At 35.4% G+C, this 27005-nt stretch overlaps 1 protein-coding gene across 1 annotated transcript in view; it reads right to left on the bottom strand.

Moving 5' to 3' along the window:
• Positions 1-1320: 1320 nt before the first annotated feature.
• LOC125225213 overlaps positions 1321-27005 on the bottom strand; it is a 38034-nt gene continuing 12349 nt past the window's right edge. Inside the window, exons 3-7 of the mRNA XM_048128821.1 lie at positions 25915-26043; positions 14972-15086; positions 5923-6101; positions 5047-5112; positions 1321-3109 (exon numbers count right to left, since the gene is read on the bottom strand). Coding sequence (XP_047984778.1) covers positions 3018-3109; positions 5047-5112; positions 5923-6101; positions 14972-15086; positions 25915-26043 — 581 coding nt within the window. The 3' untranslated portion in view covers positions 1321-3017. The remainder of the gene's footprint in view (positions 3110-5046; positions 5113-5922; positions 6102-14971; positions 15087-25914; positions 26044-27005) is intronic.

Raw genomic sequence — 27005 nt, 5'->3', positions numbered from 1 at the left:
GTTGCGAACTAGTATGGGAAACATAGTCAAAAAAGTATCAAAAGGTAATAATAACACAGCGAGCAGAAAAGCACTTACACAAAATGGTAAAATTAGGTAAATCAGAGTTGGCCTCCAGAACTGCGAGAACGTTCAGAATAGTTTCGAGTAACTCTCGGATATCCGAAATAAAAGACTCCCGGTTGGATGTCACTGAGCAAATGAACAAGAAACGCTTCTATTTTTAAATTAAAATACTTATTCCAAGAATAACAGGTAGGGTGTATTCTCTTTTGGTGTAATCTAAATTACCCGAGCATTTTTGTGCTTCGAAATTACCCCAATGCACCCTATATGTAGCATTACTTTTTACTAGGTACTTTTTAGTAGAAATTTTTGTACCTCCTTTTTTACCTAAATAATTATAAAGTATTTTTCAAAATTATTGTTTGTTAATTTGAAGAATTACAGACACGAGGGTTACTTGAGGATCTTAAGCTTGAGGCCTTATGAAAGTTTTTCTTAGTAAAAATGATAGAAAATATACTTACAAATAAATGTATATATTTTACGTCGTAAAATAATGCAGGTTATTAAAATACTCCGTATAACAGATCTTATCGGAGAATTCAAATATGAGAAATTAACAGAAAACGTAGGAAGACATTCCCATCAAAAAGAACATTTACGTAGTGAAAGTAATTTAATAAGGCATACTTTTTTCTTTTCAAGATAATTATGATTTCCGGAAATTCCGGTAAAAAGTAATCTGGCAATATTTCATAAAGATATATGTAATTTATTAAAAGAATGCTGACTTGTTAGAACTCGTGTGCCAAATTAAATTACAATATCTGGGCGACCGAGCTTCGCTCGGTTCTATTTTAATATATCACGTCTTTAGATTAAAAAAAACTCTTATAAATACAAAAACAAAAAAAAAGCCAAAAAACAAAAACTTAATTTCTGGCCGGGATTCGAAACCCTGACACCTACGATCTATCTGCGTACATTAGACCGACCTCGTACGACTGAGCTAAGCGGAATCGATGCGCGCGCGGCGAAATTAAGGACCATATTTTACGTTTACAAACGCGAAAGAAAAACTCATGAAAACTCGAAAATTCGCGTTTTCCGGGATCTAAGGCTACGCTAGATCGATTTTTCACCCCCGAAAACCCCCACATAACAAATTTCAGCGAAATCGTTAGAGCGGTTTCCGAGATCGTCGGTATATATAAATAAATAAATAAATAAATAAATAAATAAATAAATAAATATACAAGAATTGCTCGTTTAATAGTATAAGATTAAACATTTGACGATGATGATGATGACGTCCTCCCAGACGTATCCGTCGACGGCGACATCCTGACAATTTTAATCAATTTATTATTACTATTTATGAAACTAAATTGTTACGAGCATGAGCACGAGCGTGACTTGCAAATCCGAATTTGGTTATGAAATTCCGACAGCACGGAGCACAGTAGAGCTGCCCAGAAGAGTTGTAAGTGTAGTTGTAGGAGGGCTTGGGCCGAGATTTTTGGAGCTGACATTAAACATTTACATATATTGAATAGGTTTATGAATTGATTTAAGAGGGAAGTGGTTAACCACTTAATAATAAAAACATATTCTCCATTTAAAAACAAAATGGAAAATAAATAAAAACAAAGAAAGGGATACATCTTGGGTCAATAAACAAGCACCTAAGAGGAAAATGGGCACTGTGATTGCATCTAAAGTCGGCACAATTGTTACGTACCAGTCAACCAATCTGAATCCTAGGCCTTTGTAAAACCCTTTCACAGTAAAAGTCGAACTGACTTCTATAGAAAATAAATCACGGTGTCAATACGGCAGGGTTTTGAATGGCCTAGGATTCTAATTTGTTGACGTTACGCTTGAACAAACTATGCATGGCTTTAGAGCAGTTAGTCTTTAGGAAACATGGCTAAAATACTGTAACATACTTAGATAGTTACACAGTAACAACATATTTCATAAATACCTCAAGTTACCGAGCGCGCCATTTTCTTCCTGGTATTTCGCGACAAAAATATATACACAAACAAATGATGTCGTTCTCTATCCTTATTAACAGAACATACCAGTACAAAATACAAAGTATTCCAACAACCTTTGTAAGCAAGAAACATATAATATAAAATATAACATAAAATGTTTATAATTTTGCATTCTTCTTATAAGGTAAACATACCCGTACTCGACACGGTAAGTGCCCAAAATATGATAAAAAACATTGTATTATGCGTGTTAAATCTACATAAGACTATTTTGATGAGGAAATTGTAGTTTTTTGAACACATTGGCATACGAATCAATTCGAAAGACGAGTAAATTAAAATGGTACCAACAACATTTGTCACCATATTTATGTGGCAAGTACATAATTTGAAAAAGTATTTTAGTTAACAAAGTCCACATTAAAAAAAAGCGTCTTTTTTTTTGTACCTAAAAATTTGCCGGGGCAGAGGTAGACCAAAGAAGAGGATGGCGGGACGACCTCGTCATATTTTGCAGCTACTGGCAAGAGCGGGCGTCAAACCGTGAGGAGTGGAGAAAGGAAGGGGCGGCCTTTGCCCAGCAGTGGGACTCTATTTAGGCAATTAAAAAAAAAACCTGAATAATAATAATGTTTTGTTAAATCTTGAACATAACATTCATTTGTTACGTTACAATCTTTTCATATCCATTCACATAATAAATTAACAGGGAACAGATTTTTAATGTCTTCCATTCGATTTCGTCAAATTCATTAAATCATACCCTCACTACCGGCGATTTAAACTCTACTAACAAAATCGAAAAAGCACTAGATTTAAAAATTCTAGCGCTCGTTTTACAAAAAAATGCTATTCACCGTTTTCTGCTTACTTTCGAATGGCGAAGTCGTGCAATCGAGATTCAAAAATCGGCCCCCAGCACTTGAAAATTTAATGCATAGTTATTTACATCAATAGTATAAAACAGACAGAGCTTCCAAAATAGGGCTTAGTATAATATTTCAACGTTCAAACAAGTTTGAAAAGTTTTAAATATGAAACAACGAGAAGTACCACTGAAAGAGTTAGGCTGTCGCGATGATCTTTCAGAGCGGGGCATCCTGTAATAAAAGATAAATCGTATAGACAATGCAGAGAATTTTAATTCTAAAGGCCATACTTACATAGCCTGAAATTACGACATAAAATGATAATATTCAGAATGCACGGAATTACATACAATTTAGCTACATTCATTTTTTTATTATCAGTTTTTCAGATTGAGTTAATACAGACTGTGTAAGGCCGGTTTTTTTACTAAATGGATTAAAATAATTAGGTAATGAGCTCATTATGCACCTAAGACAACATTTTAAATGGCCATATGTATTGTAAAACATCGTACGATACACGTGCGAAGAGGGAATTCGAAACGAGTGGCGATAAATTAAAACACGACCGAAGGGAGTTACACGCTGTATATTCACACAGTTCACACTTTTTAGCAAAAGTAGTATTTTAGCATTCATTATAAAATTAAACAATATAAAACACTATGAAAAATGTTAAACTTATTTTCCATAGTGTCAATAATATTTTGGGAGGAAAAAGGGCACTGCGTTTTGTATGGAACAGCGGGCGTTCTTAATGTTTTTAAATTATGTTACACGTTTAAAAATACTGTCTAGAAAGAAAATCTAGGTTTATTATCAAAATAAATAGGAAAAACAAGTGCCGTTTCAGTTGGCAATATTACTCATGTCATGTTTTATTACGAAAGGTAAAGAAGTTGAATATGTATCGAATTATTGACCTCCAGACAAAATATTATTTTTATGAGAAATAAAAAGGACTTAAACTTTTATCGTATCATATACGATTTTATTAATACGATGTCGGTACGTTGGTTCACAGTGTACCTAGCCAACGTCACAATGGCTTATGGTGCTCCCACACTGGCTGTTATATAACACTAGCTTTTTCCCGCGGCTTCGCTCGCGTTAAATTCGAAAATTGCGGAATGCTCCATACAAACTTTCACCCCCCCCCCCCCCCATTTTAGAAAAGTGAGGAGTTCGATAGAGACAAAAAGTAGCCTATGTCACTCTCCATCCCTTAAAACTATCTCCGCTTAAAAAATTACGTCAATTCTTCGCTATATGCATTCGCATATGGTTTAATAGAATATTCAAACGCCATAAGCAATTATTGCCATATTAATTATTGCCCATATTATTATAACATTTTAATAAATATACGATTATTGAATAAAATTGTTGCAAAAATTTATTTTTAACAAGCAGAAACGTCTGCTAACGATTCTAAACATTTTTATATTAAAGGAAAAAATGGAAAAATTTACGCTTCCGTTACAAGATGTAATAGTCTGTCGGTAGATGGCGCTAGACGTCACCCCAAGACGTGTGTACATAAGGAAAGGCATGGAAAGATTTGCGATGTCCGGCGTGGCTTCCGTAGCTCAATTGGTTAAGAGCCTTGCACGGATTGCAAATGATGCGGGTTCAAGTCCCGCCGGAAGCGTAAATTTTTCCATTTTTTCCTTTAATATAAAAATTGTTGCATTTTCTAGAGGGTCACAATTCTAACCTAACCTTCATTCTGATAGCAGTTTCGTTTTCTAGGGAGTCACAGTTCTAGCCTAACCTAACCTACTTTCCAAGCAGTTTAATTTTGTAGGGGGTTACACTTCTAACCTAACCTACTTTCCAAGCAGTTTCATTTTGTGGGGGGTCACAGTTATAACCCAACCCAACCTACTTTCTGATAGCAGTTTCATTTTCTGGGGGGTCACAGTTCTAACCTAACCTAACCTAACCTACTTTCCAAGCAGTTTCATTTTGTGGGGGGTCACAACTCTAACCCAACTTAACCTACTTTCTGATAGCAGTTTCATTTTATAGGGGGCACCGTTTTAATTTAACCTAACCTAATCTTTTCTGTCAAAAACAAGTCGCTCAGTGACCGATTCGCTTGGTTTTGCATTTAGTTGGTACCTAAAAGTACAGAGAATTAGGCTAAGAGAATCATGTTTACTTACTGTTAGTATGCCTCTCCTGTGGTTTCACCACCTCGATAGCTGCACTGTAGGCAGTCGGCATTAAACCTGAAACATTTTCTTACTTATTATACGATTCCCTTTTAAATCAATTCGCAGAACCGTATCATACGGGATAATAACTATTCCTGTATATTATTTAGCCTTCGATAATCCGATTTCTCTGTTGTCATGGTGAGTGTAAGAGCCAGTTGCATCAACCACAGTTGTTAGACAGACACATCAATTGATCAACGTCACGCAGCAAAGTACCGTGGAAATTTTCCATTAAAAAAAATTTCGCACGCTAATTTCGGTCACAGACGGTTGTGTGCAATCGACCCTAAGACTGTTAATCCATGCCCTAGGAGTCCATCTCAGTTTGGATTTCCTGCTTTGCTGTTTAGAGTTGCTTCTTCCAATCTTTACGAGTATTATAAGCAAAACGCAACACCGTACATAATAACAGACAAGGGTTGTAACCCAGAGAGAGATTCTCTTAGTGGGGTAGATGGGGTAAGTGGCAGGACACTCGCTGCTTCTAAACAAGGCATACAGTGAGAGAGAGAAAGAGATAGAGTCCGAATAGTGGTATATTTGGCAGGCGGCAGGGTCAGCTGACACACGAACTGCTCCTAAGGCCGCGACACATCTTCATCATGGACGACGGTGGTGCTGGTGATGGAGTACTTCCTTCGTTCTAGATTCCTGGTTAAGGCAGATAAAATGCAACGCAAATACCTGAGAATGATCCTCTTCGTGTTCCGCTTGAGCAGATGGCAAGCGGCAGGATCCGATACTTAATTCTAACATTCTAAGCAACACTTACAGCGTCAGAGATATAGCTGGAATAGACATTTCTCCTCAGCACAGACTTACCAGGATAGTATAAAGTGGTTCGATTAGTGGTATAGTTGGCGGGCGGCAGGGTCAGCAGACACACGAACTGCTCCCAAGGCCGAGAAACATCGTCATCGTGCACGACGGCAGTGCTGGTGAGTGTGTACATGCCCCACGAGTCCATCTCTGTTCGGGTCTCCACTTGCTTTAGGGGATTTCTGCGAACAAATAGATTAGGTAACTACAGTAAACGGCGATAAAGAATGCGCATCGGTCTTTGGAAAGAGAAAATTAACGTCACATAAGCAAGAGAGAGACAACGCTCTACGAAGACGAGAAACCGATGTGTATTCTTAATCGCCCGGTAGGTACTGTACTACAGCTAAATGTTCATTTTCTGGTTTTAACAGGTCGAACGCGATTAAATATCATTATTTTAGATTTTTTACGTCGTTTCGGCCTGGTTGCACTGGCCGTGGCTACGGAAGAGTCGGAAGACTGATGTCCCAGACTTTTCTGATATCTCTAAAATCTTTCATTCCATGCGTTTGTGGAAATCACCTAGAGATTTCCTTAGAGACTTTACACATCTAACATACGAGTACAATGGATTTTAATTTAGTTGCTATCTTAATTTTATCATTTATCTTGATAAGTAGGTATCTAACCGTAATAATAAGGAGCCTATAAAAGAAATAGTCTTATTTCTATTTCTATTATAAAAGACAAGCAAGAATAGGATAGGTTGAGAGGAACAATTTAGGCTGGTGAATCACAAAGGATAACTTTGACTACCGAAAACTATTATCCACATTACACAGTAATTTAAATGATATTGTAAATTAGGTTTCATTTTATCTGACTCTTATCCAAGAATGTAGATACTAACCCCCTTATTCATAAACGTAGGCACTCTAAAGTTATCAAGTCGATAAAGTTCGTTTATCCTATTCTATCACACCAATACGTCGGAAAGGGACAAACGAACTTTATCGGCTTAATAAGTTTAGAGTACGTTTTCAACTGTTGGGTAATAAGTCTCGTTAAAGTGAACGGTTTGTCAGGGCGGAAGGAAATGAAATAAAACATTATATATAAATATTTTGACTTTGTCTATTCGTGCGAAAGACAAGTTACAAAATTTAAGTGAGGTAATTTCAACTGAGCTTAGCTGGACTAAATTGCGTTTTAAAAATCGTACTATATAGTAAAAGTTCAACTTCCCGAACTTATAATTCTACCTGTGTTTTGAAATCAAGAATTTGCATCGATAGTTATGTTGAATTGTGTACATCACTCACTAGTAGTTTTTCAATTTCTTATAAAATATGGAGGGGCAATTTCGACAACCAAATAATAATTTAGTTATACTATACTATTTATACTATCACAAAAATACTATTAAAATCTATTTTTTAACCCCCGACGCAAAAACGAAGGGGTTTTTTTATATTGAGGGACGTACAATAATCCATAAATATGTAACTCAAGAAAAAATTGTAAAATCACATTAAAAAAAATATATCTTAAACTATGGAATATATTTCGATTATTTAGTTGAAATTTCCCGCAGTCAGAATGTCTCCCTTAATAATAAATTCAGATTCCATTTCAACATTTATGAAGTTATTTTCCGAAGCAAATTAAATCAATTTCTTTTCTAGTTTTCTTTGATAGTATAGTTCCTTAGCCAATTTTATGAATATTAAGGTCGCCGCCGCCGCCGCCGTAGACGCTACTATTTAAATAACAAGCTACTGATGCGTATCGTGTTGAGTTTGCGATTAATAAGAAAGTATTTTCCAAAATATTTTAGTGGACAAGAATAAAATTAATTTCTCTTGTTTATTACTTATCCAAGCATTTATTTATCGTTTAACTAAATAAAATGAAAAACAAAATTGTCCTGTGTAGCGTTGTAAAATAAAGATAGAATAAAAAAGCGGCTCATATTTTATTTCAATAGTATTATAAATGTTTGCGTTTATCTGGTTGCACATTGATCCGCGCTTTCCAGCAAGCCAAAGTGTGCGAGTCTCTGTGAATAGCCACGATAGCGACATACACTCCGTACTTCCTCGCCATGTTGCCTTGAAACGTGTGCTCCAATTTGTTCATGTCCACCTTCACTATATTGTACTTTCCTTTCTTGAACATACACTTCTTCAAAAAAGGAAGACCCAATGCGTTAAAAATGGCTCTAAGAGCGAAGCTTTCGCATTTCAAGTTTTTCAATTCGAACAGCCATTCTATACCGTTTGGTGTTTCGTATCCGTACCCCATGTACCCTGTGTGTCCCTCTTCTTTGATGTCTGCCTTTGCTTCTAAGAACCCTCGCATGTAACTCACTCCTTGGCTGGTGTTATACATTTCCAGATCAACATTAAATGGGATAACTTTTGCGTACGGCGGGGCCGGATCTGAACACCGTTCTATGGATAACCACGTAGAAACATATTTTTCGGAGGCAAATATTTTTTTTAATAATAAGGCAAAAGTAAAAAGTGCTACGTTTGGTTTCATTGCGGCTTCAGTATGAAATGCGCATACCTTCCTAAAGTAGGTACCTAACTCATTAAGTAATATGTAATTGCACATAATGGCGTCAACCTTGTTGTGGTTCACATGTTTCAAGGGCTTCGTTGTTCAATGCGTTAAAATGGCTTAATTTATTTTTCCCCTCACTTGCTCGGAAACACGTGTTTTGTCCTTCAATACCAGCGGGTAAAAACGCATTTCATCCACTAGTGGGTAAAGTAATTTGACCTTGAATAAAGTCAAATTATCTGCTTTAAAATTGATAAAAGTTGGTGAATCTAGTAACTAAGATGATTTGCGACCTGTGGAACCACTGGAAGCAGTGATAAACGCATTTTTTTGCGTTGTAGTTTCCTCGCTATAGTGAGGGGAAAAGTTTTGTGTTACACTCGGGTGCAAATGTATTTTACTTCTCGTGTGTTAAAAAACTCGCAAGTTCAGGATTCTATTCTCGAACCACTCGCTTCGCTCGTGGTTCAACTATAGAATCCTTTCACTTGCTCCTTTTTCAATTCCACACTCGGCGTTAAAATACAACTTTGCCCCCTTGTATAACAAATAACTATTTCACCACACTAACTGGTAAAAGCTTTCTTTGCTATTCGAAAACAGATAGCAAAATTGCATTCAAAATCATCATTTATAGGTAAAATCTAGATTTTACCTATAAATGATGATTTTGAATCATAAATATTGAATAAATTGATGGATTTGATTTATTTTGATGTTTTATAGTCAGTATTTTGTTCGTGTTGGTGTGGTGAAAAATTTTGTATTTCACTCGGTGGCAAAGTTTGTTTAACCTTCGTGCCTTGATACCCTCGCAACGCTCAAGATTCCACTTTTTGAACCACTCGCTACGCTCGCGGTTCAATATTGGAATCTTTCGCTTGCTCAGGTATCAATATTGGCACGTGTGGTTAAACAACTACTTTGCCCCCTTGTAAAACAAATAACTATTTTCTATTCCCTTACTCATATTTGCCATTTACAGGTTACCGCACATAGTATATTTTAAATTTAAATTTTGGAAAAACCCCCGACTGCGACCTAGTGGACCGATTTTCATGAAACATGGCTAAGAACACTCCCGACTAACACAGCTGTCAAATAAAAAAAACTAAATCGAAATCGGTTCATCCGTTCAGGAGCTACGATGCCACAGACAGACACACACACAGACAGAAAAACAGACAGACAGACAGACAGACAGAAAGACAGACAGACAGACGGACAGACAGACAGACACGTCAAACTTATAACACCCCGTCGTTTTTGCGTCGGGGGTTAGAAAACGTTGCGTGTAAAGGCTACCAACTTATCAAACAACAGCACAAATCACTCATCCTGTGATCAACTTGTAATCTGAGGCCTAGATATATTTATTTCTCAGACTTACCACTCTATTTCATTTAAAACCTCATTGTATTCACTGAACCCGCTGTTAAAAATACCATTCATACTTAAGCTAATATGATCTATACGTAAACTTAAATGTATAGATAATTTATCCGGTCATACAGGACGTAACTAATCGACAAATAATTGCGACAAGTTTATAATAGTAACTAGCTATTCTAAACTATACAGCTTCTCATGTTATGTAGGCGTACGATATCGTCACTACTTTGAAAAAAACTTGTATCGACGTCTGTCAATGAAAAGAAAATTGTAGTATGTATGGAATGCATATAGACTTACTGCGTTTTAACTTTGAGGAACAGCGTGAGACACGAGATTTTTTAAAAGTAGTGACGATATGTAGGTACATATATACTATAGACCCTGATGCCGTAATTTTCCCAATAAATACTTGCGATAATAATTGCTTGGCATGAAAAATTGATGCCCATCTATTACGACAAATGTTTCAGCACCAATGTAATATTAATTCAGAGATCGGAAAAATTTGCGTCATTGCTCGCAATAATGTGGACATGTCTCCAAAATTAATCAAATAATTAATCATTTAATTAATTTCTTACTTGACATATAATTAGATTCCTGCCAGCCTTCTGGGCACGTTGCCAGTGGACGGCGATTTAGGGCAAGTCTTTTATTTATAAGTTTATTTATAAGTTTAGATTTTAGTTTTAGTTTGTAGTTTTATTTAAGGACCTTTTTTATTATTTTATTATTATGTATTTGTAATGTAATTTTATATTATGAAATAAAGATTCCTAGTCAATAAATACAAAAGTTTGTTGAAGTGTAGATTTATTTAACTAGTTCGTCTAGTTCTCTAGATATAAAACCTCCGTGGATTCACTTTTTCTTAATATATATATTTTGACATTGATAGTATTCAAATTACAGTCGTATTTGCCGTACCTAAATTACGTACGTAGGTACGTACCATACCTAATCGGCAGCAAATTTAAAAAAATGCCATTTTCTTTACTGATGAGTACCTAATATCGCCAGTTTAAAAACGAATTAGTGGCGAAAATTGACGACGTGAAAATGGTACGTATGCGTATTTACCTATACTAGATATATATGGATATTATGGATGTAAATTCAAACAACTATCCAGGTACTAAATCCCGATTTTGAGGTTATCGCCCACAACTTAGAACAGAAAATAACTCTGAATTATACTGGAATAATAATATTCCTATAAAAGTACTTAAGTTTGCCCCATTAGCATAAGTGGATTGCGAGCGGAGTTTTTCAGCACTTAAGTACTGCTGACTGCTGAAATTTGGAAAAAATACTGATTATTTTCTTTAATAAATCTATACTTTTACAACAAACTTTTGTATTTATTGACTAGGAATCAAATTATATGTCAAGTAAGAAATTAATTATTTGATTAATTTTGGAGACATGTCCACATTATTGCGAGCAATGACGCAAATTTTTCCGATCTCTGAATATTATAAACCTTAACTATTAAATTTAAAATTCTCGTCTACCATTACTGAATTTCGTGTGCCATTAAAGCTCGAATTCTTTTAGGTCTCGGATTTTGAAAAAAATCTCGCAAGTATATTCTGGAACGGATTTTAGTTCATTTAAAGCTTTATCTTGTCCAAACAAAATTGTGTGCCATATGGCACTGCTACTACCGCTACTATAATGGGTTAGCGATCAAAAAAGAAACCATGAACCACAACGCAATTTGTCCTAAATAAATTCGTTTATTCATTCAATCTATTCGTGTTAGCTGTAGCAAGTCGACCTAAATGTTACAACCGAGGACGTAAAATACTCGCATAATTATACACCTAAGCGAACATTAACCACCTATAGCTTTCCAGTCGAAATTGAACCATACCACAGTAAAAAACTAGATATTTATTGAATCAAACATTGTAACATGACAGTTATAAAAGCATATCGTTATATTGATTCGGAATGAAATTATGATTTTCCCTTTTTATTTTTATAGTACTTCACTAGACCAACAACTAAATTACTACAGAATACTTACTTACCTAAACAAGAAGTTATTTATAGAAAGGAAAATGTACATTGTATCGTAAAATTCTAGGACATTTTCTATGAGTGTGTTGGCAATCACCAAAGACATATGTAACTCTGTATAGACGGATAAAGTACAAGAAAAAACGTACCTCAAAGCCCTAGAGCAAAAACCGGTCAAGTGCGAGTCGGACTCGCTCACCGAGGGTTCCGTACAAACTTTCAATAGTTGAATCATCAAAATGTTATTCATAGAACTCTACAGATTTGACTAAATCCCTCAAGACTCAATTACTCACATAACAAGTAATATTTTAATATTTTTAATATACAATTTTATTGTTAGACAACGTCCAAATAAAATCAAGACTATTCGACTTCAATAGTTTACGACTTACGACATGTCGCAAGGACGCTCCTGAACCGACCTCATTATATCAGGAAAAACGCGATGTAGGAAATGAGCGTTCAACGTACAGCGACATCTATCGGCAAATTGAGTAAACTAATGTGCGCGAGCTAGTATGGAAGATGATTTTTATGGAATAATTGTTTATTGCGTGAACCGATTTTAACCATTTGGCCTCTATTTGAAAGCAGGTAATTTTATTGTTATTTTGTTAAAAAATACAGGTACCATAAACACCCGCAAGGGTGTTGAAATTGAAAATGTAAATCTGAAAGGTTTTTTATAAATAAATAAAAAGTTTTCAAGATAAGTGTACGATTTTATTTTTCCTGTAGTATTTATTATAATAGCCATGTTTAGTGAAAATTTCATAAATTTATGTTGGTAAACTTCGAAGATAAGGGGGGGGGCGGTTTTTTTTTTACATTTTCCTTCAAAAAACATTTTTTTTTCCACAACCAAAAAATTATAAAAAATAGTTTTGATATGTACAATTTGAGCTCTTTCTAACGATACCCCACTTGACCTAGTTACTTGAAATTTTCAGTTTGTCCCCCTTGAATTTTGGCCATTTTCTATCATTTATATTAATTAATTAAAAAAAAAATACTTTCAACTTGTAGAGGTTCACAATGTTTATAACTATTCCAAATTTCATATCGATAGCATAAGTAGTTCTCGAGATATTTAACAATGTGACAGACGGACAGCCAGACAGACAGAGTCGCACCATAAGGGTTCCTGTTGTACCTTTTTGGTACGGAACCCTAAAAAGGTACGGTGGCCTAGATGGCGTTAAACCTTTGGGGAATGCTCGGCTAGATGGCGCTAATATTAATATTTGACATTTTAGCTAACAATATGGGCCAAATTGTCAAAACTGAGGTTAAAAAAATTTAAGCTTGTGTCGAGAGATGGCAGTCTATGCACTGTGATTAATTACACATTTTACTTTGACAGTAACTCTCTATAATACTCCATCCTCTTTGCGATCACACAATGGATATTTTGTTATTTACTCAGATAAGTAACTATTGGTAACAGTTATGTATGTATCTAACAATGAGTTTTTTGAGGGCGGGCGATGCTAGGTCAGCCTTCGAGGTTTTAATATTATGTAGTCTGAACGTGTGCTGGAGCACTAAGTTCTATAAGGTGCATTAGGATAATTTCGAAAGTCGTCCAATTTCGAAATCCGCATAAAAATTACCACTATCTCCATCATATCAAGATTCCCCTTTCGAAATTACCCGAGAATTTCTGTCATTCGAAATTACCCTAATGCATCTTACATTAACTATCTATAATTATACCTACATAATCACAAATGATTTAATATAATTTTATATATTACATATATTATAAGTACGTTATATTTTATGTTGTAACTTCTGTTTTAAATATGTTATCTACGTATATTATATTTTCCCCCTCACTAGCTCGGAAACACGTGTTTTGTCCTTTAATACCAGCGGGTAAAAACTCATTTTATCCACAGTGGTTAAAGTAATTTGACCTTGAACAAATTAACCCTTATGAAATAAAACTATGGAAACGGATTAAATCGCGTTAATATTTCTTGTAAGTGGGTAGCTTTTGCACATTTTAATTTTTCCTCAGTCACCCGTTGACCACGAACGCTGTAAAGAGTTCGAAACGTCGGGATGTATTTTAAATTCATTATACGCGATTTAATCCGTTTCCATAGTTTTATTTCATGAGTAACTATCGCGGTAACCGAAGACAATATTAAATTAAGTCAAACTAACTGCTTTAAAATTGATACAAGTAGGTGAATCTAGTAATAAAGATGATTTACCACCTGTGGAACTACTGGAAGCAGTGATAAACGCATTTTTTGCGTTGTAGTTTCCTCGCTATAGTGAGGGGAAAAGTTTTGTGTTCCACTCGGGTGCAAATGTATTTTACTTCTCGTATGTTAAAAAACTCGCAAGTTCAGGATTCTATTCTCGAACTACTCGCTTCGTTTGTGGTTCAACTATAGAATCCTTTCACTTCCTCGTTTTTCAATTCCACACTCGGCGTTAAAATACAACTTTGCCCCCTTGTATAACAAATAACTATTTCCTACATTTTATTTACTAAGCGGCCGCTATGTTAGTTTTTTTGATACACAATTTTGAAATTCGTGTCGAGTTTCGTCTAAAAAAATCCATTTGGTGGTTGCTTTACACACTTTAGCTTAATCACTAGGGCACGCAAAATCAGTTCAGGGAAAGGTTTCAAATTTTCCGGCACTAGTTCAAGATTAATCCCGGAAATTCTCTGGAAACGGCCAATTTCAGGAAATTGATTAAACTAGGTTTTTCCACATATTTTTTACATTCCATGCAAACAGCCAACGGTCTTTCTCTGGAATTCTCGGGATATATCAGTCTCATGAATCCTGGTAGCATATCCTCTTAACCACGTATTTTTTAATACCTACCGCATGGTAGCAAGAAGCATACAGTCCGCCTGGTGGAAAGCTGTCACCGCCGTAGCCTAACGCTTGCAACCCCAGAGGTGTTACTTGCGCGTTACTGACCCTTTATGGTGCTCCCACACTGGGCTCATGCCACTCATCGTCACTCACCATCCCATCATTTGTGACTGGGCTTTATGGTGCTGAGCCCAGTGTGGGAGCACCATTAGAAATCTGTGCAGTCCTTTTTTGAAGAATATTAGCAAATACCTACATAGCCTATAACTTACCCTTTCGAGAGTATGATCATGGTCGGCCTGGGGTACAAATCTTCCGCGGCGCATGTGAGCGTCACCAGAAACACGTATTTTTTCTCCTGTACGAAGTGGAAGTTCTTGCCTGGACCTGCAAATAAATGCAATCTCAATAAAGCTTGTGTTCTGGGAACTCGGACAGCGATATAATAAATTAATAATTTGAAGAACACCCAAGACTCAGGAATATAATAGATTCATCACATAAATAAATACCCTAACCGTGATTTGAACCCCGAACCATCGGTTTCATAGTCAGACGAGTTAGTCACTAAGCGACATCGAAGACCGTCTATTATGTTTTCAGTACAGATGGGGTTTTTTTACGCACTAGTGCGAGAAGTGGTTCATTATATGTCAGGTCGAAACTTCAGAGGGCCATCTGTACTGAAAAACTCAAATTCAATTCAAAATATCTTTATTCATGTAGGCCTAGTTACAAGCTCTTATGAATAGTTCATTACATATATATTATGATCTTAATCTAACCTAATTATCAGAGCAATTTATTGTTGTAAATTATTGTTCATAATAATATTGAGTCTATAATATACAATTTCATATAAAAATAATCGTTAAACAAAAAATATATAATTAGGTATATGTATATATAAAAATACATGTCTAGAATATTTCTAGGAAAAATCCAATGTCCAAAAAAATACAATATTAATTTCATCAACAATAATAATAATAATAAACGTAAAAATAAGAAACCATTTCGAATAACAATTAATCCCACGTTGTTTTATCATTCATGTAGTCTTGTGTTGTATAATAAGCTTTGGAAATGAGTACACGCTTTACATGATTCTTAAATTTATTAATTGACAAGTCAGTAATATGATTCGGAAGTTTATTATAAAATCGAACACAATTACCCATGAATGATTTTTTAATTTTACAGAGCCGTGTGAAGGGCACCGCGAGTTTATGTTTATTTCTAGTATTTATATTATGTACATCACAGTTTTTCTTAAAATTACAAATGTTTTTATGTACATACATAATATTCTCATAAATATATTGACAATGCACTGTCATTATATTAATGTCCTTAAATTTATCTCTAAGTGAGTCTCTATGGTTCATTTTATATATTGCTCGAATAGCCCTCTTCTGCAGAATAAATATGGTATTTATCTCTGAAGCACTGCCCCAAAGTAAAATACCATATGACATAATGCTGTGAAAGTAACTAAAATAAACTAATCGAGCTGTTTTCACGTCTGTTAACTGACGGATCTTGCTCACTGCAAAAGCTGCAGAACTAAGTCTATTCGAGAGGTTAACAATATGGGGACCCCACTGAAGTTTAGAATCTAAAGTTATACCAAGAAAAACTGTACTATCTACCAGTTCTAATTCCTCATCCTTCACAACGACACTTGTTTGCTCATTCCTTACGTTACTATTAGTGACAAACTTAATACATTTAGTCTTTTTTTCATTTAATAATAAATATCTGGGCGACCGAGCTTCGCTCGGTTCTATTTTAATATATCACGTCTTTAGATAAAAAAACTCTTATAAATACAAAAACAAAAAAAAATACAAAAAACAAAAATTTTATTTCTGGCCGGGATTCGAAACCCTGACACCTACGATCTATCTGCGTACATTAGACCGACCTCGTACGACTGAGCTAAACGGAATCGATGCGCGCGCGGCGAAATTAACGACCATATTTTACGTTTACTACCGCGAAAGAAAAACTCATGAAAACTCGAAAATCATGGTGGGTCTTTACAAGGAATGGCAAGTCATTTATGTAGATAAGGAACAGGAAAGGCCCCAATATTGATCCCTGTGGTACACCCATAGAGACCAATGACCCAGTTGATCTCTGTCCATTGACATCTACCCTTTGTATTCTACCATTTAAGTAGGACTTGAGTAAGTCTAGTGCTGATCCTCTGACTCCATAATAATGTAGTTTCCTGATCAATGTTTCATGACAAACACAGTCGAAGGCCTTAGATAAATCACAAAAGATACCTAAAGCATCTTGTGACTCCTCCCAGGCATCGAAAATATGCTTAATTAGCTCAACACCAGCATCGGTTGTCGAGCGACCCCGTGTGAAGCCAAATTGCTTATTATGCATTAAATTATTAACGTTAAAATGTCGTACTAATTGAGAAAGAACTAATTTTTCAAATATTTTACTGAAAGTTGGCAGCACAGATATTGGTCTAAAGTTAGTGGGGTCAGAGTGGCTGCCGGATTTAAATAAAGGAGTTATTTTGCTATGTTTCATTAGATCAGGAAACTCGCCGCAGTCAACACTGTTGTTGAATATAACTGCTAAGTCAGGCGCTACAACCTCAACTAAGGATTTTACGGCATGGACGGAGACCCCCCAGAGGTCACTAGTTTTTTTGACATTAATTGATTTAAATGCCTTTACTATATCTGAGGTACACACATGTTCAAAATAAAGGTCTCTACAACACTCAGGAACGTTTTCCTCTAATAATGTGACGGCAGATAAGGGTGATGAATTTAAATCCTTAGTTGTGAATGCTGGTATCTCGGTGAAAAATTTTTCGAACTCTGTTGCTACTTCAAAATTGGAATCTATAATTTTGTTATAAACCTGGTTGTTTACTGCAAAAGTAAAGTCAAAAATAACCACATGCCAGAGAGCCATGGAGAGAAGCTTGCTAAATATTAAAAAAGTGCAGAGAATACCTCACATAAACATAAGAGCTGTAACAAAATTAATAGATGCACTCAAGCACGCCCAAACACAAAAATGGAGATGGGCAGGGCATGTTGCCAGGCTGTCTGACTCGCGCTGGACTCTGAGAGCTACCACGTGGAGGGGACCTGCAGGAAAAAGACGCGCCGGCAAGCCAAATAGCCGTTGGACTGATGACATAAATAAAATAGCTGGAGAAAACTGGAACTATGTAGCTACAGACAGGGATCGATGGAAGTCCTTGGAGGAGGCCTTCACCCGATGAGGGGTTCTTGTCCGCCATAAATAAATACCACAATTTTATTAAATATTAAATTATGATTAAATTATAAATTAAATTAAATTAACATTGACATAACTAGGTAATTAGAATATAACTATAAATTGTGACGACATTTGATGATATGTAATAGCTTAACTTGGACTTGAAATAAAAGGCTTTTTTATTTTATTTATTTAATTTTGTTATCAATATTCAGTTTAATATCTTTTACTGCGTGTTTCGAGCGACCAGTTTCCACATTAATTACTTTCCACGTTGCTTTAATAATGTCAGAGCTATTTTTTATTTTATTACTAAGATAATTTCGCTTAGCGATATGACAATCTATCTTGAACTTCTTCGAATATTGCTTAACATGTTCTTTAAATTCATCACTCGTATTAAACCGCCGTTCTTCATACAAGGCATACAATGCACGTCTTCGTTGATGTAACTCTGCAGTAGCCCACTCACTAAAAACTGATGCACCACTAACTACGACCGATTTTGAAGTAAATATTGCATTATAATGTTGCAGAAAAGTGTGAAAGAATGAATTATACAATTAGGACTCATATCGGAAGACAGGGAGGGTAGCGCCTGAACCAAACTTTGCTTCATTCGTTCCACGCGGTCGGAGGTTACTGGTACAAAAGTTATTTGTTTTCTCAAAGTATTTTTCCTTAATGTCTCAAATACTATCAATTGGCCTAAATGGTCTGATTCTAAGTTGCTAATTACATCTTTAGTAATAGGAAAAATATCAGTGAAAATATTATCTATACAGGTGGCACTAGTGGCAGTCACTCTAGTAGGCTCCATAAAAATATGATTGAGATTACATGATTTGAAAAGATTCAACAATCTGATACTTATTATTGAATTTTCCAAGATGTTTACATTAAAGTCGCCGCATATAAGTATTTTTTTACTAGAAGATGATATTTTAAGTAGCACAGATTCCATAATTTTTTCAAAAGTTTCAAAATTACTTAATGGCGGCCTATACACACAGACAACAATAAATTGCTCCAATTCTACAGCACTTAGTTCTATAGTCCGTTCAACAGACATGGAAACAATATCCTTACGTTCCTTACACGTTCCTTAAACGTCGTACGATACACGTGCGAAAAGGAAATTCGTAACTCGTGTCGATTTAAAACACTCGTGTTTTAATTTATCGCCACTCGTTTCGAACTTCCTTTTTTACGCACTTGTATCGTAATGTACTATTATTATAAACCTATTATTTTAAAGAATATTTGTGAATGTGTTTAGTAAAACGTCCCACTTTGTCGGTTTACTTGTATCTTTATATGAATAAACTGACAAAGCGGCTTTATAGCAATCGACAAAGTAGGACGTTTTCCCGTGCACGCTCACATTTATTTACTAAATACAATGAAGCTACACCTTACTTATGTTTCAAAGTGGATAAAAAGTTTAGACAGAACACAGAACCCTAAGAGTTTACAGCGCGGCACGGTCTAAACTCGTGTTGTCAGCCGAGCCGGCAATCTTGTGCGAGAATCTATTACGAGCGCACCTCGCTAAAGCTCTCGCGACAACCAAACTGCGCTAAAATTCAACAAAATGTTGTCAGATTTCGAGATAATAGACTTCAAAACATACCAAATCTTTCGCAGTCAATAACAAACTCTCAATAAGAAAATATTTTTCTTTACAAATAACCTAACCACAAAATTAAAATTTTGAAAAAAGCCCCGACCGCGACATAGTGGACCGATTTTCATGAAACATGGCTAAGAACACTCCCGACTAACTCAGCTTTCAGACAAAAAAAAACTAAATCAAAATCGGTTCATCCGTTCGAGAGCTACGATTCCACAGACAGACACACACACAGACAGACAGACAGACAGACAAACAGACAGACAGACATACACACAGACAGACACGTCAAACTTATAACACCCCGTCATTTTTGCGTCGGGGGTTAAAAAATATAAAACACCCTCATATATTGGTACTTAAGTATCTTAATCCCATTTACAATAGCATGTAAAATATAACAAATGTCCCCTTCAGAGGATATCGGTAAACAGTAGAAACAAGTATTATCCATTTGATTATCATCGAGAAAGAATGGATGTCGTAAAATTTCCATACAAAAATAATCAGGAGGGTGGAGAAATTTATTAGTTATGTGTCTAGGAGACATGTAAATCGAGTCTGGAGGTTCTATTTCACTTGAGAAAATAATAGAAGGAAACTTGACTATCATATTTGTTTTAAAGGTAAAATTGAACTACCTATTTGATGATAAACTTAAATACACATGTAAGTACTATCAGCTGCAAAATTGCATGGAGAAATTATGAATGAATTCATTGATGAATTCGGCATGCATTTTTACAGCTGATAGTACAGTCAACCATTTGGAACCCTAGGCCATCACTCTACAACCATGTCAAATTGACAAGCAGTAAGGTAAGAGATTTCCTACAATCTGGTTCCAATTGGTTGCCCGTACACCTAGCTAATGTTCTAAATAAAGACACAAAAAGATGCATTGACTTAGATTCGAACTTTTGAACCTTCAACAACAATTAATAACATATTTACTTGAATTCATGTTAAGTATTTATATAAGGTGCGAAAAAATTAGTCACGGATCATTGAGGTATATGTACTACGTACTAGAGGCGACGTTGCCAAGCAAAAACACTGCACATGCTGACAAATGCGCGGGGTGCGGGGAGCGGTTATTTACGCGTAGAGTAGGTCTATCACCAGATGTGACACATTATTATATTCTGCCTAACGGGAATTTTACATTATAGTTAAATACGGATATTCTAGTCAAACTTATTTATTTATTTACAACTTAAACAATACAAATTAATACAAAATAAATGTGCTGTATTTATCTTCTTCTTTAAAATACACAATGAACATATATATGTGTGGTCAGTTGGTAACCAAGTTTCCTCAGCACGATTTTATTGGACAAAGCGTATAAATTGTTCCATTTTTTCATGACCAGGCCGAAGAAAACTGCAAAAAGTGAGCGTGCTAAAAATACAATTTTACTCAAAAACTATTAACTATATATATTAAAAAAATTTTTTTTTTTAAATATTTTAGTAACATAATTAATGAAATAGTAAGTAGTTACTTATTAATTTTCCAAATAGAAATATTTATATTTCGCAACTCTATTAGAGATGAAACACATTACATATGTAGTAGGAACAGTGTAAATGGCACATCTGCGCGGTTAACTTTTTATAGTCTATGATTGCGTCACCAAAATGGCGGCAGTGTCGCGCCCGCTCGCGAGTTTGTAGAATATTCAATCTTAAAATATTATAGACGAGTTTTTTGTTTAATTTACCGATGAAATGTCACACCTTGGCTTTTATTTGATTTCCTCGAGTGATTAGTACAATTTTTAACACACAAGAAGGCATTATTCACGTGGAAAGTAAATGCATCACGGCACGTCACTGCACCGCAAGGACCCGGTAAGGACTGACAACGTTGCGGTCCAGTGGACCGCAGTGCGTTGTGTAAAAATTCTCTTAATGGCCGCTGTACACATATGGCCAACGGTTCCACCAGCCCTTTGTGAAACCCCTTGGCCAAGATAAGAGCCGCTGTTTACACATTGGCGAACCAATCACTTGGCATTGGCTCTTCATGAAAGATGGACGTGGAATAGAAAAGTCTAGGAAATTCTAGGTCATAGACGTTGTCAGAAAAATTTGATTAAAAAATAATAACCCCGTAGTAAAATTAAATTATTTGAAATATTAACAATTTTTTGAATATTCTGATAAGAACATTTATCTTTTTTAGGAAATACATTAAACATTTGCAAGGTTATTTTATTTCCTAAAATCTACACTATTATTGGCATAGATAAACTTATTATTTTCGTAAATATTTCACTACTGTCCTCTCTGACGGCTGACGACCAACTGAATGAAGCGCCAACGTGTAAACGCAGTTGGCCATTGGCGCCAAGATCCTTTGATGTGTGGACAAAAAACCGACACCATTCGGTTGGCCGGCAAGCGCAAGCGCCAACTGCCAACTTACGGCCAAGTAGCCCTCTACACGCTTGGCCAAGGGGGTTGGTGAAACCGTTGGCCATGTGTGTACAGGGGCCATTAGCAACGTCGCCTCTAGTACGTAGTACATATACCTCAATGTCACGGATATTTTAAGGAACGTTAACTAACATTAAAACAATTAACATCCACTAGAAATTAAAAAAAAACATTTCATACGATTTTTTTGTTTTAATTTTTCGAACAAAAAATTTATTGTAATTTTCATCTAAAAATAATCACCATGTACATTTAACATGACAAGACGTTTATCACGTCACTCAACTGTCATGTCATGAATTGTATGTATTAATAGTATTTTATACAATCGTGATATTCGTGATATAATATAAAGCTGTTCAGTCGAGTACCATGTTTAGGCCACGAAGCTTGCTGAGTGGCCTAATAGTACTGTACGAAAGTGAAAAGCTTAATTATATCACTATTGTATACAATACTTTTTCTATGAGTCATCATCTTCATCATCAATGGACGAAAAATATCATCATTCAAGTTAAAATTAATGTTAATAGCGTCGTTAACCGTTGTATCATCATCGAATTACCTAGCAACCAATTATTTGTTATAACCGTCTCTGATTGGTCGATAACGCGATAGATAAAAAAAAATGTGTTTCAGATGCAGAAAAAATTGCCAGGTGACGCAAATTAGTACAGAACTTGTATGAAGAAATTTTTGATTTTTTTTCAGTTAACTTAAGTGAAGTGTAATGAAATATTATAGTTGACTAATTTTCAAAGACTATCCAACACTGAAAAGTCAGCACTTATAGTTTAGTCTGTGGTGTCCTAATTGACAGATTAAAGTCGACGAGTAGAAAAATGTTATTATGGTTCAGCGGAAAAACTGGCCACTTACAGTTAAGAGATACTAAAACCTGTTCAAGGAGTTTTCATTAAATGATTACACTAACAGGATGTTCTAACGTAGCAAATCTGTTTCCTAGTTTTCTCTAAAATACATAACATAAGCTATGATGTCTTTGTACATAAATATACTCCAGGAACGGAGTACTATCAGCCGTAAAAATATCCGTGACTAATTTGTTAACACCTTATATTTATTGTAATGTTTTTATTTATTGTTTGTCTAACTAAACGCGTTTTAAGTGGCCCTGTGGCCTACTAGCTGAATGAATGTTTTTTTTTATCATTTAACATCTCGAAAAGAACATAAATGACAGTCATGTTACCGTCTGGCTGTTTCACAAGCCAAACTGGACCCTGATAGTAGGTATCTGAAATGTTATTTTTGAGCCATTTTCACTGTTTCTATTGCATCGTACTGCTCCGTGTTGCTATTTTTTCCATCGGGCTACATTGGTAGGTATTCGAACAATACAAAGGAAAAAGTGTGCATAAAAACCTAGCGCGCTCCATTATGACTCGGAAAAACGTAAAGAGTAAAGTTTTGTGAAGTTGTAATAGATTCAATATCTCGCGATAGAATTAGGCATTTGAAGTGGATTGAAAACGTTCGAAAAACATTTAGTCTTTTACAAAAACAGAATAATGTGTTCATGTTATCAAAGATCAGAAGTTCAAATCTATTCTACCAAAAACATTTTCATGTAAAATATTGCCAAGATGAGTCCATAAATAAGGCTAGCCTGTCACAAAGTTAACAGATCCCATGTAGAGTCGAGCGTTTAACTCTACAAGCCTTGGATTCACATTCACATACTCTATACTTTACCCAAAATAGGTCGCTTGGCCATTTCGTTCTTTAACTAGGGACAACCAAAAATCATATAGGTACATCATCCATAACATTTACGCTACGAAGTAGCGTATTCTAAAAGATTAAAACAGATATAATTTTCTCAGACTGCAAGTAGACGGTATAAAATATAAAGCAAGAAAAAGCTATCAAAGCTGGTTTCCATTCCTATAAGCAACGAGGGAGAGACAATACAATGAGTAAATATAATGGGTCATTGAACGGAGTATTTTACGAGGAGGTAGATTAATTTTCTACTTATCTGTTAATTTTAATTTTAATCAAATTAATAAAATAAATCAATTTGACGTCATTAACCTTATAATGCACATTCACTTTTACTTATGTATAGGCTTGGGACTTTTGGATGCTCGCTATGGTTCTGGCATCCGCAGAGTCGCCATTATGTTAAAACATTTTTTTCGAAGTCAAAGTCAAAGCCTGGAAATAAAACATGTTAGATGTCATGATCTATACGTATACCTATAACAATATGCAATTAATTTTATCACAAATCTATTACACACACGTGTCGAAGTTCACAGTTGACGCGATATGCATAATATATACTATATACGTACCTACGATTTACTTTACTATGCATCCTCTTTGATACTTGTGTTTTGTTTGACAGACTACTGACATCTATTTCAAATAAAAATAAAAACACTTGAGTAAAATAAGTTGTCGGTTCAGATGAAATATCGTTTACGCAATTTGTAACAAAATTTTAAAATGAATAATTTTACGACTTGCGAAATTAAATCCTGGTTAGAGCCGTATCAGGAATTAAAATATGATGAAGAAAAGTCTTTATTGCTAACCATATTAAAAGTGTATCCCATCAAAAAAACTGTGGTGAATATAGCTTGTTGTTAGATTGGATATAGATATTGTTGTTAGATATTTTATTTCCAGGCTTTGACTTAGACTTCAAAAAAATTTTTTTAACATAATGGCGACTCTGCGGATGCCAGAACCATAGCGAGCATCCAAAAGTCCCAAGCCTAGTTATAATATTACCTATTACGCGCAGAAGCCGAAACTCACTTTTGGTCACACACCGAGACTCGGTAACTATTAAAGGTGCTCCCGTTCCTTAATATCGTGCATAACTCACACAAACCCCCTTTTTCCGTCCAGCCCCGAGCCTCATCTTGCCTCGATTTCCCCTATTTACATACATCTGTACAGGCTACGAACATATAGGTTAACCAAACACGTGCATGATATTATTGGGAGGAGAATTTGCATTTCCATTAAAGAGAAGCAGATATTGCCTATGCCACTAGAGTAGATCATCATACAAGTTGCCGATGTAATTTAATAATTGATTTATATCAATGATTTAAATAATCCTTGATAGAAATCAATTATTAAATATAGGATTTATACTCTTCATACTAAGAATCGTACCTCATTTTTTTAGCGCCACCTATTAAATACTACATGATGATGATGATGGCTACAATTTTTTTTTTTTTCAAAATGTGTATTGACGTGATATCATGATATTAAAATAAAGAAATATGTTATTTGTTCTTATAAAAAATAAAAACACGCAAAAATATTAGGGGCAAATACAATTTTGGCCACTTCCAGCCTGCGAAACAGCGCCATCTACTTAGATTTAAGCTTAAAAAGTCCATACATTTCAGGGGTACGCTTTTTAGTATGGGCTTTGTCAGTCCCGTATTATATCGTTCTTGATTTCTATTATCAGGTTATTGGAGGTTATAATACATAGTACATTATTACATTATGCAACGTGGGACGTAAATTAAATATTGCAATGGAGAGTAAGCAAGCCTTCGCGAGCGCAAAGCTCGAGTTTGTGATAGTTTTACGTCCATGGTTACACACAATATTTTCATCACTTTTGCAATAAAATAAATACAGATAGAAAATTCTTAACTGCCTAAGGAAAATGTATTTTATTAACTACCCCTACGACAGAATGCAATCGCAAACTTAGTAAACAAATGTACTGAATAAGCCTAAATTTCAAATGCCTAAAACTAAATGTCAAATGTGACATATTATAAACGCGTGGTAATGCCGTGCACACAATACGTAGGAACGACGACCGAAAATGATTATATTATGGGTTAACTAATGTAAGGGCTATACTCACTGTAAACGAGCATGGAACTGGTCTCTCGATCCTCCTCCTCAAACGTGGACACCACGCACGTGTAGTTCCCACTCAGGTGTGTCGACGGGTTCAAGATTTTGATGGCTCTGTACGCTTGTAGCGGCTCCTCTAGAAAAAAAAAAAGAGGTAATCTGGTAATCTGGGCAAGCTCACTCCATCGTAGTTAGTCCACGTCTTTGCCTTTGGCTAGTCTGTGGCCAAAAGTAAGCCCATTTATAATTTAAATTAAAATTTTGAAAAAATCCCCGACCGCGACATGTTGGACCGATTTTTAGGGTTCCGTTGTCAACTAGGAACCCTTATAGTTTCGCCATGTCTGTCTGTCCGTCCGTCCGTCCGTCCGTCCGTCCGTCCGTCCGTCCGTCCGTCCGTCCGTCCGTCCGTCCGTCCGCGGATAATCTCAGTAACCGTTAGCACTAGAAAGCTGAAATTTGGTACCAATATGTATATCAATCACGCCGACAAAGTGGTAAAATAAAACGTGGAAAAAATATTTTGTTAGGGTACCCCCCCTACATGTAAAGTGGGGATTGTTTTTTTTTTCATTCCAACCCCAACGTGTGATATATTGTTGGATAGATATTTAAAAATGAATAAGGATTTACTAAGATCGTTTTTTGATAATATTAATATTTTCGGAAATAAACGCTCCTAAAGGAAAAATAGTGTGCCCCCCCCCTCTAACTTTTGAACCATATGTTTAAAAAATATGAAAAAAATCACAAAAGTAGAACTTTACAAAGACTTTCTAGGAAAATTGTTTTGAACTTGATAGGTTCAGTAGTTTTTGAGAAAAATACGGAAAACTACGGAACCCTACACTGAGCGTGGCCCGATACGCTCTTGGCCGGTTTTATGAAACAAGCATGGCTAAGAACACTCCCGACTAACTCAGCTTTCAAACAAAAAAAACTAAATCGAAATCGGTTCATCCGTTCGGGAACTACGATACGACAGACACACACAGACACACACACACACACACACACACACACACACACACACACACACACACACACACACACACACACACAGAAAGACAGACAAACAGACAGACAGACAAACATACA

This window comes from Leguminivora glycinivorella, chromosome 1, assembly GCF_023078275.1.
Source record: "Leguminivora glycinivorella isolate SPB_JAAS2020 chromosome 1, LegGlyc_1.1, whole genome shotgun sequence".
NCBI lineage: Eukaryota > Metazoa > Arthropoda > Insecta > Lepidoptera > Tortricidae > Leguminivora > Leguminivora glycinivorella.
This window is presented reverse-complemented; position numbering and strand designations above follow the sequence as displayed.